This window comes from Leguminivora glycinivorella, chromosome 3, assembly GCF_023078275.1.
Source record: "Leguminivora glycinivorella isolate SPB_JAAS2020 chromosome 3, LegGlyc_1.1, whole genome shotgun sequence".
NCBI lineage: Eukaryota > Metazoa > Arthropoda > Insecta > Lepidoptera > Tortricidae > Leguminivora > Leguminivora glycinivorella.
In genome coordinates, this window is record NC_062973.1 from 4,223,479 (window position 1) to 4,246,141 (window position 22,663).

The 22,663-nt window shown below is 38.2% G+C and overlaps 1 protein-coding gene across 2 annotated transcripts in view; it reads left to right on the plus strand.

The window, feature by feature from the left end:
- The window catches only part of LOC125242630 (acid sphingomyelinase-like phosphodiesterase 3a), a 129,426-nt gene that overhangs the window by 104,697 nt on the left and 2,066 nt on the right, over positions 1 to 22,663 (plus strand). For both annotated transcript variants that reach the window (XM_048151451.1, XM_048151452.1), the window contains 5 exons: positions 11,826 to 12,031; positions 13,737 to 13,903; positions 17,136 to 17,334; positions 17,948 to 18,057; positions 19,808 to 19,980. In XM_048151451.1, coding sequence (XP_048007408.1) covers positions 11,826 to 12,031; positions 13,737 to 13,903; positions 17,136 to 17,334; positions 17,948 to 18,057; positions 19,808 to 19,980 — 855 coding nt within the window. The remainder of the gene's footprint in view (positions 1 to 11,825; positions 12,032 to 13,736; positions 13,904 to 17,135; positions 17,335 to 17,947; positions 18,058 to 19,807; positions 19,981 to 22,663) is intronic.

Genomic DNA, 22,663 nt, shown 5'->3' on the forward strand with positions numbered 1-22,663 from the left:
TTCACGTAAAGTTATAATTACAAACGAAAAAATTACTTGAAAATAAAATCTATGAATAATAAATATTAAATAGTTAATCACCTTGATTTCCTTTACATACTTAAACCTTTCATTTCTTACTAAAAACGTCTACCTTGTTGTTACTTTATACCAAAGACATATGTAACTCCGTATAGACAGCTAAAGTCTAAGAAAAATACGTACTTCAAAACCATACAGAAAAAGGTACGGTGACCTAGATGGCGATACACCTTTGGGGTACGCTCGGCTAGATGGCCCTAATATTAATATTTGATATTTTAATTCATATTAAGCTAGGAATATGGACCAAATTGTCTAAACTGAGGTTCAAAAGCTTTCAGCCTGTGTCGGAAGATGGCAGTCTATGCACTGTGATTACACATTTTACTTTGACACTAACACTCTATAAATCTATAATACTCGATCCTCTTTGCTTTTTACAAACATATACCTATGTACTACTCTTATAGGGAATTCTACTGAGGGTCGCCAAAATATTATTATTATTATTATTATTTATTAATTCATTAACAATATTACAATTGTATTTGAATGTTACTTAAATCTAGTCCTTAAATCTAAAAAAGTAAATAATTTAATCTAACATGCAGAACAATATCAAACGTATTTATTTAATTAAATTAGCTACATTGGCAAATTACTAAATGTAACTCCGTATAGACAGCTAAAGTCTAAGAAAAATACGTACTTCAAAACCATACAGAAAAAGGTACGGTGACCTAGATGGCGATACACCTTTGGGGTACGCTCGGCTAGATGGCCCTAATATTAATATTTGATATTTTAATTCATATTAAGCTAGGAATATGGACCAAATTGTCTAAACTGAGGTTCAAAAGCTTTCAGCCTGTGTCGGAAGATGGCAGTCTATGCACTGTGATTACACATTTTACTTTGACACTAACACTCTATAAATCTATAATACTCGATCCTCTTTGCTTTTTACAAACATATACCTATGTACTACTCTTATAGGGAATTCTACTGAGGGTCGCCAAAATATTATTATTATTATTATTATTTATTAATTCATTAACAATATTACAATTGTATTTGAATGTTACTTAAATCTAGTCCTTAAATCTAAAAAAGTAAATAATTTAATCTAACATGCAGAACAATATCAAACGTATTTATTTAATTAAATTAGCTACATTGGCAAATTACTAAAGTAGGTCGTAAACTCCTCGATAGAATAAAAGCACTCCTTCAACAGCAATGTTTTTAATTTATTTTTAAATTTACTAAGGCTAGTGATAGTTCTCCACTCACTGGGAAGCTTGTTATAGAGCTGCACACTCTGATATTCGGCACAGTGTGTGACTATTTTAAGCTTAGGCTGCAATTTACAATGTAGGTATTTCCTTCTTGTGCTTAGGCGTATCTCCCTCTCCTCAGGGGTCTCGTAGTCGTTGAGATTTTTGACCAAGTCTGAGAGGAGTAGAAGGATGTACAAGGACGGGACAGTCAGAATTTTTAAATCGAGGAAAAATTCCTTACAGGACTGTGTTTGTGGAACTCGCACTATAGTTCTCACGGCTCGCTTTTGTATTATAAAGGCTTTATTCATGTTATAGTCATAGCTGTTTCCCCAGCATTTGACACTATAACGAAGTTTTGATTCCACTAGTGCATGGTATATCATTTTGAGGTATTTTTGCTCCACTATGTACCGCAGACTTCGCAAGATATAACAAGCTGAGCTAATTGAGTTTTCTATGGTCGTTAGTTCATTTTTCCATGTGAGTAAATCGTCTATATGAATACCAAGAAACTTCACACTGCTTACATTTTCTATTCTATGGCCACAGAACGACAGATTCAGTTGGTCCTTTTGTCTGACTGTAGACTTCAGGAGCATGGCGCAAGTTTTACTCGAGTTCACCTTCAGGTTGTTACAGCTAAACCACCAGTCAAATAATTCCAGAGCACGATTAGCTTTTCTATTCAGAGCCTCAAGTGAATTAGCGCTTACAATCGCATTTGTATCGTCGGCAAAAACTATTAGGCTGATATCCGACAATTCTCTTCTTATGAATTGTACCAAGTCGTTTGTGTAGAGCACAAAAAAGACTGGACCCAGGATAGAGCCTTGTGGTACTCCACGCGTTAGCTTAATGGGTCTGGATTTTATAACATTTTCCCGATCACCTTCTACATCTGTTATTTCCACGAACTGCGTTCTATTGTGAAAGTAGGATTGTATAAGATTTAAGGCCTTGCCTCTAATGCCGTAGAACTCCAGTTTTGCGAAGAGTATATTATGGTCGACCATATCAAATGCCGAGCTTAGGTCCAAAAATATTGCAGCTACTTTGAGCTTATCGTTTAATTTATTTACTATAGTATTTATTAATGTGTCAATCGCTTGAATGGTACCTTTAGACTTTTGGTATGCGTATTGAGTTTCACTCAGGATCGCGTTCGAGCATAGGTGAGCCATAAGCTTTTTTAGAACAATTTTCTCTAAAATCTTGGATAATGTTGGTAACAGGGATATTGGACGATAATTAGCTGGATCCGTTTTTAGCCCTTTTTTGTGGATGGGAATAATTCGGGCAATTTTGAATTGATCCGGAAATAACCCCTGTGAAAGGCAGTTGTTATACAAGTGTGCTAATGACTCCGCAAGAATATCCAGATTTTCTTTTATTATGGATAAAGGAATGTCATCGTATCCCACAGATTTCTTACTTTTCATATGTTTTACGATATTTCTAATTTCTTGGGCATTTGTTTCATTGAAGTGTATGTCATTATATTGTCTTTGGTTATTATTTACTAAAATATTTATTGCTAAGTTGGGGTTCAGGAATTGGCCCATGCTAGTGTTGCCTTTATCAAATACAGTAGAGAAAGTGTCTGCCACTTCGTGAGGATCGCTTATGATTCTATTGTCTATCTTAAGTAGCAGCTTTTGGCAGCCGATAGTTGGAAGCTTATTTCTATGTTTGTTTACAACTGACCAGATTGATTTAGATATATTTGCAGCGTTTTTTATTTCATGCGTGATGCTATTCCTCTTTGCTGCGTTTATAATTTTTCTATATAGGCGTATGTACCTCTTCCTATAGTCAGCAATAGATTTGTCTAAACTATTTATGTTTCCACTAAGCAAGAACCTTTTCATCTTGCTCGAGACTCTGAGGCCCTTGGTTATCCAGATTAATTTGTTTACTTTCCTTAAGTTTGTTTTTTTCTTATGTTTTTTAAAAGAACAAGTAAATGCCGTGTTAAAATTGTCAATAAATTGGTCTATTTCCAGTGCGCGCCAGTTTTGTTGCATTAGTTTAGTCTTAAACATAACATTGTTTTTTTCAGAGAGAGTTCGTCTTTCCCTGTACAAAATTTGTTCTTTCAGTGCGCTACCCGTACTTTCGACTTTTAGGCGGCACGAGATTCCTGCATGTCCGTCACCTAGTCCATTGTGATCGACTGCTGTTAAGACCACGCAGTCCCTCGGCAGGTTGGTCAGTATGTTATCTAAACAGGAAAAAGTCGAATCTCGTTTGAAGGTAGGTACATTGATAAGGTGCCTGAAGTTGTAACGCTTAATTAGTGAGAGAAATTCAGTAGCCTTATTTGTATCATTCAGAATATTGATATTAAAGTCTCCGACCAACAAACATTTTTTGTCAAAAAAGTGCTCCAAAAATTTCTCTAATCGATCCATAAACGTGTCGAAATTTTTATCTACCGGGTTCCTATAACAACAACATATACATATATTCGTTGACATATCTTTAATACCACATAGTTCAAAACTTTCACATTTATATAGTTTCTTACATATTACCAGGTCTTCGACCAGTTTATTCATTTTTCCAACAATTAAACTACCACCTCTTATTTTATTTGGTCTGGTATTATAGCACATTAAATCATAATTATGTAAATTAAATAGAGGAGCTGTAGCTTTGTTGAGAAAGTGTTCAGTAATGCCGATGAAATCATACTCTACATCAGTTCCCTCAAGATACAGCTCCAGCTCATGTGTTTTATTGCTAACGCCACAGAGGTTTTGGTGAAAAATATTTAGATAAGTGTATTCTACATCAACAGTATTTTCATGTAGTATAGTATTCATTTTGGGAAAATGTTTGAGAGATCTGTCTTCCGCGTTAGGCACGAAAAAAAGATAATTGATTAGTTTTTTCAACTATATTTATGTGGTCTTGTAAGCTAACAATAATATTTCTCATACCACTATTTTTGAGTTTGCCATTCCACGAAGAGAACATTTCATAGGTAAGATTTAAGTTAGGATCGAAAAAAGTTGAGTATTGGTACTTCATGATGTCATTATACAAAAAAGTGTTAAAAGTGTCTACCCTAGCATTAAACAACAGAGCACCACATATGTATGTCGGACACACGATAATAACGTTGGTAATATTATTTAGTTCCTTTAACACCTCTCCTGTCTGTTTCACCAGTTTATAATAGTCTTGTGTGTTGCAGAAATCTTGTTCTCCTGTCAGAATCACACAATAGTCTTTTTTCGTTAGGGTTTTTGCCTGGTCACTCGCCGCTTTTAGCAGGTCCTGTAGCCCACTACTAGGCAGGATGTGATGACAATACTCGAAATGCTGAAGTCTTTCTTGTCCTTTTATTATTTGTAGTATCTTGTTCCTATTATTGTCGCTGAAGAAAAGAATCCTGTTTTTTGAAGACTCAGGTGTGTGACGTACTTTTCGTGGTATATTCGTAGACTTTTTCAATCTAGGTGTATTTGTTTCCACTAGTTGTTTGAAGGGCTCTAGCGTTGAGATCGGAGATATATTTTCAGGTGAGCCATCGCATGACAAGGGTCTCTTTTCTATCCTAGAACTAGAGGAAGTCCGAAAGAGTGAGTGTGATTTTTTTGTGCTTCGCTTCACTTTGCTAGATCTATTAATAGGTGTCCTAATAGGGGATCCCACTGTTTGACTTTGTACCAAGTTCTTGTAAAAGTCACATTTTTTCCGCGTTTCGCTTAACGTGTCTTGTAGCTCATAATTCTCAGTAAGTAGCTTTTGTACTTCGTTGTCTGCCCCCAACAGCTGTTCTTTAAGAGTTTTTATTTGTAGTTTTAAGTCGTCTACTAGGTATGTCTGAACCTGAGAGTCCAGGTTTGGCAAGCTGTTGGCGCTATTATCCAAGGATGACGAACACGACGGAGGTGATTCGAGGGCTTCGTTGTCTTCGTGTTCTGTTAGTTCTGTCGTCGAAGCTTCGTTATCTTCTGGGTCCGAGTGGGAGTCTGGGAGGGATTCAAACGAATTTTGAGTAGGAATATTCAATGTAATTTCCTCTTGAGATGTAGAGGCGCTGGTTTGTGCCGCACATACCTTAGTAGATGCGGGAGATGTGCGTATGTCCTTTTTCCTCCTAAGTGTAACATTCTTATCCTCAGTGCTTTTTACTAAGATGGGAGTCGTAGTGGTAGAGCGCCGGTTGGAATTATTTCCTTGTTTTAGATTTGTACGACACGGTATACATATCCATGCCTGTTTCCTATCTGCTGACATTAAATTGAAAAGTTTAGTGCTTCTGCCTGCGCATCCAATATCAAAAACCGCTTTGCACTTTGAGCATTTCAATGTCGGTTTCTCGCGCAGATCGCGTTTACATTTAGCACAATATCTGGGCGACCGAGCTTCGCTCGGTTCTATTTTAATATATCACGTCTTTAGATAAAAAAAAAACTCTTATAAATACAAAAACAAAAAAAAAGACAAAAAACAAAAACTTAATTTCTGGCCGGGATTCGAAACCCTGACACCTACGATCTATCTGCGTACATTAGACCGACCTCGTGCGACTGAGCTACGCGGAATCGATGCGCGCGCGGCGAAATTAAGGACCATATTTTACGTTTACAAATGCGAAAGAAAAACTCAAGAAAACTCGAAAATTCGCGTTTTCCGGGATCTCAGGCTACGCTAGATCGATTTTTCACCCCCGAAAACCCCCACAAAACAAATTTCAGCGAAATCGTTAGAGCGGTTTCCGAGATCGTCGGTATATATAAATAAATAAATAAATAAATAAATAAATAAATAAATAAATATACAAGAATTGCTCGTTTAATAGTATAAGATACTGTGCCTACTGGCGCCATCTCCTGGTAATATCAAAATGCTTGTAAAATCCTTAGTATGCGCCTGCGCTACCACATGCGACCGCGTTCCTAGCGTACGTGGTCGCATAAGAGTACGTGCCTTGACCGCTAGATGGCGTGCTTCGCCGCGACCGCTTTTTAATTGTGGTGGGCTGTAACAGAGTATCGTAGTACTATCTGATGTCCCTAGATGGCGCTGTATAACAGTACTTTTCCTACCCAACGGAATATTATTTGCTTATATTCAAAAATACACTGCGAATTCACTATATAAACTGGAATGTTGTTATTGTTTATCCGATATTAATAACTAAGTCATGAAAAACACTTTATAGACGCAACTAACACCACTTAATTTGTCCGATTTATGCCGAAAATCACTGTTCTTTCAATAACTTCGAGTGTCACTGTTTATTATGATGATTCACCATTTCTTAACTTGAAAACACGCACACAACGTTTTTATAGTCAACTGAACACATAAAGTCTTAGTTTGTGAAGATTAACATGACAATTTAATTTATAACGCATTATTTATAGAGAGCTATTACGGGTCGATGTCACCAGTAGTAGCGCCATCTAGCGAAAAAATTTTTGTATATTATTATCTAATATTTGTATATTATTATCTCGAATTCTCCTCACAAAAAGCGAAGTACTGCCGAGTAACAGGAAAAAGTACAATTAGTATAAAAAGAGACTCGTAGAGACAATGCGCCGCCGGCTGAGTATCGGGTTCGTCATGATGGGATTATTTACTCCTTTCAACAAAGGGCTGCCACAACGCTGGTGACTTTTCTAGAATAAATAATATAATAATAAATAATATCCTTACGTTTTGCGCTCGAAAACAAAAGAAGCTGACGTAACCCCGAGAGCAGCTGAGCTTAAATGGGTCTGTGTGCGTAACCAAATGCACAAACGCGCACGAAACGCTCACGATAATAACTCTTTCGTAGCTATCCATATCTATCGCTCTTGCGTATTGGCGCGACAGAGACTACCTTTCTGCGGCGTTTTGATTTCGTTTCGCGTCGCAGAAATGCCATTCGACTACGGGGCCTGGGCCGGATATATCTGCCATGATTTTTTTTTTTTTTATTGGGGACACCTTACACAGATCATCTTAGCCCCAAACTAAGCAAAGCTTGTACTATGGGTGCTAAGCGACGATATACATACTTAAATAGATAAATACATACTTATATACATAGAAAACATCCATGACTCAGGAACAAATCTCTGCTCATCACACAAATAAATGCCCTTACCGGGATTCGAACCCAGGACCGCGGCTTAGCAGACAGGGTCACTACCGACTGAGCCAGACCGGTCGTCAATTTTATATGACGATCGACCTGTGGGTTAAGAAAATTACCGCTTGGACATCAAACTTAGTGTGTTGTGACCTTGTGACAGCAGACTGATGAGATGGCGGCACAATATTGACATCTTTTGAAAATATTGACCTAACATTGCCATAAACCGAGACGTGTGGAAGAAAAAGGAGTTATTTGCCCAGCAGTAAAACATAACCTAAACTAAAATTCATAATCCTACGGACCAAATTGACAAGTAAGTGTGAACAAATGTTGCCACAGTTTGGCTAGTGTCGTTCTTATCGATATTACACTTTACTACACTTTGATCTTAGCCAAAAGGCCGAGAAGCGATATTAAAATTATTATTACACCGTAAATTTAAGGTGCACCCAGACGGTACAATCAAACTGGCAATTTGATCTATTAATCAATATACCAACTTTTTCTGTGATTTCGACAGATCAAAAGGTCTGTAGTGGAGACGTATACCCCTAATTAGATATAAAATGTTAATTTCAAACCAGCAGTAATATAAATGAAGTTTATATATTTACTTATTATGATAGTTTATTGAATCTTTACAAATGAATTATTACAATTATTGTGTTACAGCCGAAAGATGGAAAGATTGTGTAAATCACATAATAAAAACCGAGGACAAAATGTTACAACTCGACAATTTAGTGGACAATGTCGTTTTATTATAAATGTAACTGATGATGATGATGATTATGAAAATGACGAAATAACGGAGCCTGGGAATGAATAATATTTTATAATTATAATAAAGACTAGTTATCGTCGGACAAGATATTTTTTTTTTACCTGCTGGTTTGGATACCTTTTTATGCAATAAAACTAGTGGGTAAAAACGCATTTTATCCATACACTACCTCGAAAACCGAACAAACCAAAATGTTTACCTTTTATTTAAAAATAACATACGTATTTTTGATTTAAACTAGTCTGTTATTTGTACTTTACAACTTGTCGATATATTGTTATCGACATATACCCTTTACTATTTTTATTTCACTGTTCCTGGTAACATTTCATCTGTCAGTCATTTGTCAATTTAGTGCGCAGGATTGTGAATTTTAGTTTAGTAAATAATAAAGATTTTTTTTCTTCTTCTTCATCATATCTTCATGACTGAGGGAAGTGACGATTGTAGTCAGTCATCACCAGTGCTCTCCATGCGACTTGATCCCGTGCTCAGTTCACGCTAGCCTGCAATGTGGCCTTTGTCACAGACGCAATTATTGTAGGACAGCCCAGCCGGCGTATTATGCTTCCAATTTTATCACTTATCCACGTGCATAAAGTATCCGTCACACTTTGGCAAGTATGTCAGTGTGAGAGTGACAGATGTCTTATCCACGTGGATAAGTGATAAGATTGGAAGCATGATACACCGGCAGCGTGAATACCCTAATGCATCCAGTCCGACATTTTTACTTTTTCATTGTACCATAAATTAAACTAAATAGGTAATTTAAATAAAAAACCGTGTGCAACTGCGTCTGGCTCTACGTTAGTAACGAATATTACTACATACATACATATAATCACGCCTGTATCCCATAAAGGGGTAGGCAGAGCACATGAACTACCAAGTTTTAGTGCCACTGTTGGCAAAAAGGGGTTGAAAGAAATCGAAATTGTGACATTGCAGTGACAGGTTGCCAGCCTCTCGCCTACGCCACAATTTAACCCATATCCCACAGTCGACTTCTACGACACCCACGGGAAGAAAGGGGGTGGTGAAATTCTTGACCCGTCACCACACGGGGAATATTACTATTTAAATAAAATCTCCTCTGTACACTGAGAGAAATTTGCATTGTGAATTTAACAAGTTCGACTTGTTGCGGTTTATCCGTTTGAATCAGCCAAACGTATTTTTAAAACAATATGTGTCAGGTTGTTTTTATAAAATCGACTTGTTGATTCAAATATATTGCCGATTCAAATGACAAGTAGCTTGTTGTTTGAACCAAAGAGCACGTAGGCGCTATTTTAATAACCAAAAAACTTGTTGAACGAACATGAAAACTGTTTGTTTTTTCTCTCAGTGTACCTGTAGGTATGAGATATCATAAATCATAACCGTTGTTAAAATGTAACTTTTGTAAATATACCATATTTCTAAGCCTTACGACTGTGTGTCTGAAGGGAGCCACTATATATGATAAAGAATTTTTTTCTCAAAGTATAAAAATAAAACATGATAATATATGACGTCATGATGTATACTTAGACCCATTTAATCAAATAAATCAAATAATAAAAATCCCACATATCATTCGATCATTGTCATTTACAATACAACAGAGCTATTTCCAGAACGATTTTCTCAGTAAATCCAACACGTGTTTCTAATAAAATAATCCCCAGCCCACACTCGACAACCCTAGTTCGGGTTACGTAGCCTTCCAGAAAATAAACCAATTATATAACAAAAAGAACCTTATTGATGAGACGTGCTGATTGGGACGACAGTATGCATTAGTGCACATTTATTGTTTAGCTCGATATTTTTCTAGAATAAACGGTTTAGAGATTAAGAGTAAATAGGTATCTCATAGGTAAGCGTGCTCCACCGTAGACCGCATCATCACTTACCATCAGGTGTGATCGTGGTCAAACGTCTACCTATCTATACTAAAAAAAAAAAAAAAATCCGATTGAAAGTAAGCTTTAAACACTGGTTTGTAGTTCGTAATATTTATTACGAGGATTATCTTATCTTATATCTGTGGGGGCCCTGACGGATATACTTCGACCCATAGGGATCTTTATTCTTTTGTACAATTAATTCCTACGATCCTAAGACCCGTCAGCTATTCACTTCTCGGCCATCTCCATGTGTTTGATGATTTATTTATTTAAACTTTATTGCACAATATAACAAATAAAGTACAAATGGCGGACTTAATGCCTAAAGACATTCTCTACCAGTCAACCAACAGGCTAAACAGAAAGAGTAGTGGGTGCAGGCTTTAAAAAAAAAGGTAACTGAAAATGAAACATAAATGTAGCAAATAATACATATTGTCAATAATAAACTACACACACATGATGATGTGGCTCGCAGATCTCTAAAGTTTTTTGGTTTCAGGTAACCTGCTCTTTTCTTAATTTACCTTGGTACTATGTGGCTATCAGTAAACCCATTTATAATACAAAAAACTTGAGCAAGGCTAGACTGTGATCTTTACTACAGTAAGATCTGTGAATAAAAGATCTTTTCTGGATATTCTCCCCTCAGTATTTAGGGCCACTTGGCGCCAATGGAGGGTTAACCCACCATTTTATATGGAATTTGACAGTTGACAGCCCACTAACCCCGAGTTAAGTGGTTGGTTCAAGTGGGCATTAGTCAATACCAAGAATAAGCTTTTACTACAATCTTAAAAACAGAGAAAAGATCTGTGCTTTTCTGGATATTTTCTACTAGTATTTTATATTTAGTCAATACCAAGAATTAGCTAACTCTGAGTCCTTAATAAATGTAAGGCCTGAGTGCACGCCCGGAGCGGAGCGTTCGACGGGGCGTGCAGTGGGGCGGGTGAGCGTGCGTCCACCCTATGGAGCGTCGACACAGTCAGCACACTTGTATGAGCTTCAATTGACATCACGCCGCACGCCCAATATAAGCGCGCACTAAGGCCTTATACAAAACATCAACTTCAATCATTCAATTAATCACATCATCATCCTCCTTGCGTTATCCCGGCATTTGCCACAGCTCATGGGAGCCGGGGGTCCGCTTTGACAACTAAATCCCAAGATTCTGAGTAAGCATTAGTTTTACGAAAGCGACCCAATGGGTAGGTAACTAGGCCTTATTGGGATTAGTCTAGTTACCTCACGATGTTTTCCAATCATGATGTTGTTGTCATTCAAATAATCAATCGTTTATTTATTCGTGATAACTACAAACATACACAAGTAGATAACAGAAACAGCAATAAAAGAAAAATTAAACATATAAGTTACCACGAAATGGTCCCGACTAGCAAACGCTAACCCGTCAGCTTGAGTAATTATCTCTTCCATTAGATTGATTGATTTGATTGACGACCGGTCTGGCCTAGCGCGTAGTGACCCTGCCTGCTACGCCGCGGTCCCGGGTTCGAATCCCGGTAAGGGCATTTATTTGTGTGATGAGCATAGATATTTGTTCCTGAGTCATGGATGTTTTCTATGTATATAAGTGTTTGTATATTATATACATATATATCGTTTTCTGAGTACCTGCAGCACAAGCCATCTTGAGCTTACCGTGGAACTCGGTCAATCTGTATAAGAATGTCCTATAAGTAATATAAGATTAATAGTTATATTCTTTCCAGCGACATCCTCTCATCAACCATGGAGCACCTAACAGAAGAATACAAGCTGGAAGCGGTCCGCAACGTGACGGACATCCTGAGTCGCACGTTCAGCAGCCAATTCGTGTTCCCGGCGCTGGGTCACAACGACCCCGCGCCGTCGAGGAAGCTGGTCGATATGTGGATGCAGTGGCTGCCCACAGAGGCGCTGCAGACCTTCCACACTGGTAACTTACTCTTCTTCGCTGTATCTTCATGGCTGTGGGGCGTAACGACTGTGGACACTCGTCACCCACTCTCCACGCTACTGGATCCTGGGCCCAGTGCATGCTGGGTGCGTAGCCGAATGGCACAAACGCTCACGAAACGAAACGCTAGTAGATATCTATCTCTATCGCTCGTGCGTATTGGCGCGATAGAGCCAGACTAACTGGCGCGGCGTTTCGTTTTAGTTTGGCGTCGGAGAAATGCCATTCGGCTACGCACCCTGGTCTGCAATGTGGTCTGTGTCACAGACGTCATTCTTTCCGCCCATGTCATTTTCAACGCTAGTGCCCATGCATATTCTATTCTACTTTTTCGCTTCCTTGTCATGCATCCCGTGATTATGAGATTCTCTAGACTATCTGGTGCAGTCCTGCTCAGATGTCCAAAGAAACCAAACACTTTGAGTGGTAACTTACACTACTATAGAAACTGTGTAACACAGTATAATAAAGAGTACTATCGTACAGTATGGCCACTCATGCTCCCCGCTGAAAGTACCGCCTTTACTTACACCCACCCAGACTGCAGACATTTAGTAACTTTGCTATATTACACCCACCTAGATTTCGGTTCAAGGTAGCAGTTATTTGATCCACAAATAGGTTCAACACAAACATGCGAGTATTAAATGTAAATCAACGCCAAAGGTCACCTACTCCTACTTGAAACTGTGCAAATAGGGTAAGTAACAAATATCGTTCCAGTACGTTATTGATTTCAAGAAACAATATACTAATGACACAATACATCGTTCACGCGCCCTTTTTGTCATGTACTGAATTTCGTGAAAATTAAACGACATCTTTCAAAAACTCAACAACGTCCCGCCAAAAAATGAATGAGCACTTGTCTTTGGCGAGTTTTTTTATAATATTTCGATAAAACAGCACTATTAGTTCTATCTATCAATATCATTTTATGGTACGGTACAGTACAATTTTTGTGAGTAATTGTTAATCAAACACTACAAAAAACGTCATTTTTGGCCCGAATGGAACGCTTCTACCGCAAAAGTGGCGCCACCTATATCAGCAAACTATGTATGTGCGAGTAATGGCTACTTTCCTCTACACATTTATATTAAAATTGTTTATATGGGTATTATAGTTACAGAGATATAAGCCGTCGCGCCATAACACTTTTCGTTACACCTGGTTTTCGGTTTCACGTCAATATTTGTAAACTGAAATAGATATCATGTACACGAAAGAAAAAGCGACCACGTTTTGCGGTGGATAAGAGGGGAATCAAACTGGTCTTCAACTTACGCGGCTAACATCGTTACCTCTGGACCACCCGGTGGTCATTCTTCTTCTTCTTCTTCAACCTAGCTAAAATGCTAGTATTAGTACTTAGTCTTTTCCACACGGTCGGTGATTATCTAAAAATATAAAAGAAGACTATCTAAAAATATAACTGACTGACTGACTGACATATCAATGCACTGGCGAAACCGCTGGTCCTAGAAATTCCAAATTTGGCACGCAGATTCCACATAAGAAAAGAAGCCCATGGTTGCATGTAGAGAAGCACTAAAAAAGGATTTTTCAAAATTATTCAAATGTTGAAATGGTGGGTTGAATAAGATTACTTTCAGTACGCGGGCAAAGCCGCGGGAAAAAGCTAGTTTTACATAAATGTTTTTAACGGGGTCGTTTGTTTCAGGTGGTTACTACACAATAGAGCAGTCCCACAGTAAGCTGCGCATCGTGGTTCTAAACAGTGTGCTTTGGGCCGGCGGGGGAACTCGAACTGACGGCCCGCACCGGGGCCGGGCCCAGTGGGAGTGGTTAGAACAAGTGCTTAGCAAGGCGAGGAGGAAAAACGAGATGGTAAGTTAACCTCCGTCTTACTTGATTACTGTTGTGGCGTGGTGACCCGAAGACTTCGGAGGACAGACACCAAAGACCATTGCTTCTTTGTTCAGTGTCAGTCTTTTCGATGGCGCTGTTGGCGCTGTATGAAAATCATCAGTAATCTAAACAGCGTGCTTTGGGCCGGTGGAGGAACTCGGACTGATGGTTCACATCGGGGCAGGGCTCAATGGGAGTTGGTTAGAACAAGTGCTTAGCAAGGCGAGGAGGAAAAACGAGATGGTAAGTTAGTAACTGCTATACAGCGACGACTCGAAGCCTAAAGTCTTCCAAAGATTACAGCATTTTCAGCACCAAAGACCACCGCGTCTTTGTGTAAAGTCAGCTCTTCAAAAGCGATGATTTTTACTCAGGATCATCAGTAATAGGTAAATAGCGTGCTTTTGGGACGGTGGAGGAACTCTGGTGCTGCAACCGAAAGTCTTTAAGCCGCCGGTATATTAACTTACCATCACGTTTTTTCACTTCCACGGAGCCCTGTCTCGATGCGGAACATTGCTTCTTTGTTCAAAGTCAGTCTTTCCGATGGTGCTGAGTGAACATCATTCTAGAAACTTTTGGCTAACGGCCGACAACGGACTTGATTTTATTTGATATAAATAACACATTTATTTACTAATTTGTGCTTAATTTACTTTTTCCTTGTTCCTTGAACCTTCACAAACTGTTACACGAGCGCACAATTTATCGCTCGTGTAAAAATAATAACTATTATTACGTACTCAGGATTCTCAGGAATTAATAACACAAGGAAGTCTGCTTGAGAATATTTAATTGAGAATATTTTGCTGAACCCTGAATTCCGTAAAAATGCTCGGTTTCTCGGCCTAATTCAGATATTCGGGCGATTTACTTCTGCAAAAATTCTTTTACTAGGTATTTATCTTTTGACCTTTGAGTTATCTTTATTGTACACAAGTCGAGACGAGACATTTTAGACGTGCCGCATCAGTCATGGCCCCAAGGGTCCGAAATAATGTGCGAATAGCGTGAAAATATATCAGGGACTGGCATTATATTTCGGGGTCGTTGACCTAGAATTTCATATTGTGTTCACCCAGATTTATAGAAAGTAAAACAGGAGCGAATGTGTTTCTTGATAGACGTAGGTATGTCTATGTTCAGTCTAAGCTTTCATTGTCGACTGTACTTTCTTTAAAACTTCTCAGTGTTAATTGATGGCCAGTTTCTTCTGTGACCATCAATATTTCAGTGTCATTGTGTGTGTAACTAAGTGTCGGTTGCATCAAACCGCCAGTCACTGAACTTAGCGTCCGCAATTTTTTTTGTATGGGAATATCCATAGACTTTGGTGCGTCACGTTGATGTGTCTCTTAACTGCGGTTGATGCAACTGGCCCTTACAGTGTAACTTCAATACATATAGATTTCGTCTATTTACACTAAAAATTAACAATTGCAAAGAAGAGAATCCATGATAGGTTTTTTTTTTCTTTTTCGACTATATAACATTTATTTATATAAACTTAATGTTATAATTACAACCTGTTTTATGAAATTATAACATATTGACAACTACAGAAACAAGCACGTAGTCTGGAACGTTAAATTAACAGGAGTGGCAATAGTCGATTGATTGTTAAAATATGAAAATCACTCATTCTCACTAAATTTCTCTGCTGACGAGGTAAATCAGTAAAGCGCATTCAATGAAATAAGAATAAATCTCTTTTTTCTCGCATTCGCCCCATTTTAGTGCAGCGAGAGTTGCGAGACACTCGAAGAGTTAATGGCTTCTGCATTTTTTACAGCCAGTGTATTTTCTTTTAAAAATACTCCCCCATTTCAGTCGTTTACTTTTACTTGAACGCTTTCTTTATACTAGTAAAAAGAGTGATTTCGCAAGTGTTTAAGTTATAATAAATTTGATGTCTCTCCTTTGATATGTAAAGTGAAAAATGAATGCCAATTTTGTTACAAAAAGACGTTAATAGAATAATAAATGTTTCATGTTTTATTTGCAATTTATTTTGCGATATAAAAGCCTATTTTTTTGTATTACGTGCAAAAATAAAGTTATATCTTTATTGAATTCACTTTATTATCTGTTGTAAAGTTTCTGAATAGCTATTCAATCAGGGCTAAATAATTTGATATCAAAATGAACGATATTATTTTACGACTCCGTTGCAAGTTATATTGTATCCAATATATTTATTAAAACTTTGGCAAAAATTAGTCAAAGCACACTTCGGACACTGGCGATCAAATATATGAAAGAGGCGCGTTCCTAGCACACAGTCTAAGCTCGACAGATCGACTGTTCGCGTTTTTGACGGGCGGTAACTGTGAGGTAACCGAGAGGGGGTGGGCGGCACTTTCAGCAGGGAGCGGGAGTGGCCATACTGTACGATAGTACTCTTTATTATACTGTGGTCAAAGTAAAATTACTTGCCATATTCGTAGATTGATATTTAATTACGTCCATAAGTTTGGAAGTTTACTTTGCTTAACACAATTTTCTTATTCATTTGTATGTAAGACATTTAAGTACTCTTAAGATTCGATTCCGCTCACTTATTCTATCATTGAAATAAAGGTAAAAGTTCTCATGTACTTCAAGACCTGATAATGGTATATTAAAAGTTCTTGGTAGAGTTATTATCCGTGGGCCTTATCTAAGGAGCCCTTATAGTAAGGACCCTTATTTATGTGATTTAACTCGCATGTGAATTTAGATAAATTGCTGCGGACTATAAAAATTTAATTCCATTCAGCTGACCGATCAAATGCCGCATTGTATTGAAATTGCAAGATATCGTACTATCTTAATCAGCCCTAATAATTATATTTATGCATCATGATCGCGGAAAACTGAAGATGGTGAGATTAGCCCAGGACCGGAATAAGTGGCGTACACGAAGAGAGGCGTATGCTTAGCAGTGCAGTGGGCGACTAATAGCTGAAATGATGATGATGATGGTGGTGGTGGGTGGATCTCAAAATTATGTAGACAGCGCGTTGCAACTTTGACTTCCACCCGCTAACTAAAGACAGTTTTCCGTCATCATGACTAATGATGCATATAACTGTGTCGAAATATCGGAAGTTCGACAAAAATCTAAAAAGTAGTCACTGTCTATAGACATAAGTCCCGGTCAATATAAGTCTAATGAAACTAGTTAACCGGGAATAATTCAAAACACTTATATGTGCTTATTTTGTCTCAGGTGTACATAGTAGCACACGCCGGCCCGGGCGTAGAAGAGCGTCACGGTGCTGGGAGCGCATCAGCGGCCGGCGGCGGCGAGCTGACGCCTCAAGCTAACGCACGGCTCATACACCTCATCAGGGCATTTAGTGACGTCATCGTTGGCCAGTTCTATGGGCACAGGCATACGGATACCTTCAGACTTGTGTATAGTGAAGGTGAGCTTTCCAGAACTACCTGAAGAATCATTTACATCAAGAAAAGTTATTCATTGGGTTTTGTGGCGAGTAGACTCCTCAAGCCGACGAAAGGCTCATATACCTCATCAAGGCTTTTAGTGACGTCATCGTTACCTTCAGACTTGTGTACAGTGAAGGTAAGCTATGTTAGAGGAATCCGTTTTCATCAACACTTCTACTAGTAGACAAGACTTTCATGGGGTTTTGTGGCGAGTAGACTCCTCAAGCCGACGAAAGGCTCATACACCTCATCGGGGCTTTTAGTGACGTCATCGTTGGCCAGTTCTATGGAAATAGGCATACGGATACCTTCAGACTTGTGTATAGTGAAGGTGAGCTTTCCAGAACTACCTGAAGAATCATTTACATTAAGAAAAGTTTTTCATAGGGTTTTTCCTTATAAATCTTATGAAGAAGTTGTCTCAATTTTGAGAAATTTCGAATATAAACTCCAAAATGTAATTTGTGATTACGTAAATAATAAAAAAAAATATATCTACTAAATCTTTACATTCCCTCAAGTCTAAACAATTATTTTTATTGCGTGCATAAAATGAAATAGCCCGAAGCTAATATTGTTTATTTTATTCAGGTCGACCGGTGTCCTGGGCATTCCTCGCGCCGTCTGTCACCCCGCGGGGCGCGGGGAGCATATCCAATCCGGGCTTAAGGCTGTACAAGTTTGACTCCAATAATGGAAAGGTAAGGAAGAAATAATGATATATTATTAATAAGCAATTACAACTTTGGTTTTTTTTTGTTTTTTATGTCCAGTCTTCGACGTCCGCAATTTCTATTTTGTCTTCAGCCGGTCATTTCACCACAGTGACATTTTTTAAAATAATAAATGAGCTTACTCTTTGCGACAGGCTAACCAACGGCAAAGGCGTGGCCGACGATGGAGTGAGCTCGCCCAGAAGATGCCTGTTCACCTTAGGTTTGAAGGGCACATCCGGGGACATTGACACTTGGAAATATTTCCTTGTTGAACTGGCAATGAACGGCGAAATGTCACTGTTAGACGACAAGTGTCTCTGTTAGGCGACAAGTGTCACTGTTGTGAAATAGGCCACTGAAGGGACAAGTCACTTTTTATTTAGTTTCTGCAAGTTTCTGTCATCTATTTAGGTATTTCAGTTTATAGCACACCTACTATTGTTTAATATACTTACTTACTTTGTTGGCGCGACGACCCAAAGTGAGTCTTGGCCTCCAACACAAGAGCACGCCACTTTACGCGGTCCATAGCGACCTTTCGCCAGCCCTCGTTGACGCCGAGTTCACGGAGATCTGCCTCCACTCTATCTGCCCAACGATATTTAGGATGGCCAGCAGGACGGCGTCCAGTTGGACAACCCAGATAGGCCCTCTTGACTGCCCGATCCTCACCCAACCTTATAAGATGGCCAAGCCAGCGGAGACGATGTGCCTTGGTTGTTTAATATACCTAGTTTAATATACCTATTGTGTATAGATATGGTGACAGAAAACAAAATTAGTGCCGATGCTGATCTAAACTATTTAAATAAGTTACGACAAAATCTTACTAAAAGTAGTCGAAAAACCATCATTCTGCCTAGCAACAGTAGACACAACAATATTTCTTTAACAAAATGATGATTGTTCAGTATTAATCTCAATTAATCAAAATTATCCAAAATATAAACTTTGTATTTTATAAAATACTTACTATGAACGTGAACTTCGAGTTGATTGCTGAGCGCCAAAGTTTGTCATCTATTAAAGGGAGTTGTCTAAACTTCTATTTGAGCATTATTATGATTAGACTTTGAAATATAATACTTGTTTAGCCAAATACAGGCTTAATTTTATCTTAACTTTGTCTTAATAAGTATAAGGAGAAGTTCGAATCAGATGAATTCGAACTACGTAAATTGAGTCCCATGTCAGCGTACTAATTAATACGTGAAAGTTATAACGCGTTTGATATCAAAATTAAGATAAAACAAATGAGTTTTAGCCTAATTTTAATTTAAATTATGGACAAAAAATATTAAGGCACGATAAGGATTCGACCAGAATCTGTCATTGTCAAAATTAACACCTTTGTTTATTATATCAGGCTGTTTTTAGTATCGCTTTTTGTTTTTTTTTTGTTTTGGTTTTCGATATTTCAATGTAGTTACAATGATTTTAAAGTTGTGAAGACCGTGCTAATTCAATCAATCATTAAATTTGTGCTCGTCGATTTGTGTTTTTTTTTTAATCCGAAAGTTGTTCTATATCCCGGTCAGAATAAATCTAGTGAAATTACATTTTGTATAAAAAATAGTATAAACTAAATATAAAGTATATACGGTCACCGGCGTTCGAGTTAGCAATCGAATTCGGCTTCTTACGCGCCTAACGTCTTTACCACTAGACCACCCGGTCACGAAAAAAGTCAATCACTCGTAATTTTGGTTCATTTGTTGTTTATTTGTTTCAACAGGTGTTGGACTACACCCAATACTACCTAGACGTGACGACGAACCGAGGCGAGCACCACTGGGCTATCGAGTACAACCTGACCCAGTACTATGGACTGCGGGAGGTCAGCGCGACGTCTTTGGACGCATTGGCCGACCGCATCAGGAATTATCATGACAGGACAATTTTTAATAAGTGAGTCATCATCAGATTTTCCTTGCGGCAAATTCAGCCCTAGGAAGCCTGGCTCCGTAGCCGAATGGCATTTTTACGACGTGAAACGAAAACGAAACGGCGCGAAAGGTAGTCTGGCTCTGTCGCGCCAATACGCAAGAGCGATAGAGATAGATATCTACGAGCGTTTCGTTTTGTGAGCGTTTGTGCTTTCGGCTGCGCACGCTGGGGTCCATTGGCGTCAGTGAGGGGTCTCATAGGATGTTTCGTTTACCTAAAAGTGACTTGTAAAAATTAAATGGTGTTTTATACAAAAGTTTCAAACACTACCTGGGGAAACCTGCCGGCTGTGGAATGAGCTCCCTGCCGAGGTATTCCCGATGAACTACAGTATGGGGTTCTTCAAAAAAGGAGTGTACAAGTTTCTAATGGGTCGGCAGCGCGCATGTGACCGTTTTCCATCAGGCGGGCCGTGTACCTATTTGCCAATGACGTGGTATAAAAAAAATACCTGTAACCATCGGATTGAGAACCTCACTGGCTACTTGGGCCATTTTTTTCAAAGTTTTTGTAACATGGGTATTTTTTACGCGATTATTACTCTTTCGATCCTGATAGGAGAAAAAAAATGTCCCAAGATTTCTTTATACATTTTTTTGAACCTTCCATTCCGTTACCGCGATACAAAATGTATGAAAAAATGGTAACGGAACGGGAAAAAGACCTTGGGACACTTTTTTTCTCCTATTAGAATTGAAAGAGCTCGCGATTCTGAGTGGAAACCACATAAAAATTTCCAAATACAAAAAAAGGGGTGGACAACTTTGAAAAAAATGGCCCATTTAGTTTATTTAACAGTGCATAAAGAACGGTGTCAAAATATTTTAATCGTCAATTTATATCACCATCACTGAAGAATAAGTGAAGTATTTAACAGACTGAACATTTCATCCTCTGGTCAAAAGTTTTACAAAGGAAATAATGTCATTTCAACATCAGCTCATCAAGATAAGATTGAGATCAAATTAAGGCTTAATTTCAACGTCTATTGCGTGATCAGAAAATACAAAAATTGCCTTTTTTTTCGTTCACTCTAATCTTGATGCCGCGTCAGTCAACAATCCAATTTAGTTTACGAGTTTCGGTTTAAATATCGATTGTTGGACAAAATAGGAAGAATCTGGGGAAAATATTCAAGGAAAACAGGGACAAAACAATATTTAGTAATGGCCGTATTCAAGTTTAAATATAATAAATAAATAAATAAATAAATAAATATTATAGGACATTCTTACACAGATTGACTGAGGCCACGGTAAGCTCAAGAAGGCTTGTGTTGTGGGTACTCATACAACGATATATATAATATATAAATACTTATATACATAGAAAACATCCATGACTCAGGAACGAATATCTGTGCTCATCACACTAATAAATGCCCTTACCGGGATTCGAACCCGGGACCGCGGCGTAGCAGGCAGGTTCACTACCGACTGCGCCAGACCGGTCGGTGCGGTATAGCTATGGATTCGATATAAATCGGACATGCCAGTGTCAGAAATAACACTTGCTAGCTCGGAAACACGTGTTTTATCCTTTAATACCAGCGGGTAAAAACGCATTTTATCCATTAGTGGAAGTAATTTGACCTTGAATAATTTCAAAATTTCTGCTTTAAAATAATAAAAGTGGCTTAATCTGGTGACGAAGATGATTTACCACCTATGGAACTACTGGAAGCAGTGATAAACGCGTTTTTTTGCATTGTACTTTCCTCGCTATAGTGAGGGGAAAACTTTTGGGTGCAAATGTAATACTTCTCGCGTGTTGAAAAACTCGCCAAGTTCGGGATTCTATTTTTTTCGTTCATGGTTGAACAATAGAATCCTTTCACTTGATCGTTTCTCAATACCACACTTAGCGTTAAAATACATGTTTGCACCCTTGTATAACAAATAACTATAATACTCAATTAACACTTTCGCTACCAAGAACCCGACTGTCGGGTACACCGCTCGTAGAAGCGTAGCCGATTACATGGGTTTCCCCGTATGTAGCGAAAATGTCGTAGCGCCGCGTAGAGCCCGGTTTCGAAAGTGTTAATATTCTTTCCTCAAAAAATACAAAAGCCTGTTCAATTTTTCGGGTCCGTATCATTTTCGTCTGGATTGTATTATGTCGTTGTGACCACATAGACATGAATGCTAAATGCCTATTTAGCAAAACGTCTGGAACTCATAATGTTACAATTTAAAATGAGCTAGTAGCAAAACCTCTTTATCTTCGAATATCTTTATGACTTAATTGACATTAACGCTAAATGGTCCGGTAGCAAAACATTTGCAACGCAAAATACCCATGAAGCAAAACGTCTGGATTGTGTGACGTCTTCATAATTAAATATGACAAACAAATTCTAATTCACACGTATACTAATTATTTTATTTCAGACATTTCATGACGTTATGCTACTGACTCGTTCTGTGTTCATGTCAATCAACTTGTATCACTTTCGGCTTATTGGGTATTCTAATCATAAGGGCTATTTATATTTCCAGACGTTTAACTACTTGTCCATTCTAATTCTTAGTCATTCAGCTAAATTGACGCTTTGCTGAGTGTGTATTATACTTTTATGTCGTCGCGGTTGAATTGACTCTATGCTGACCGTATATTTAACTTTTATGTCATCTAACTGAAA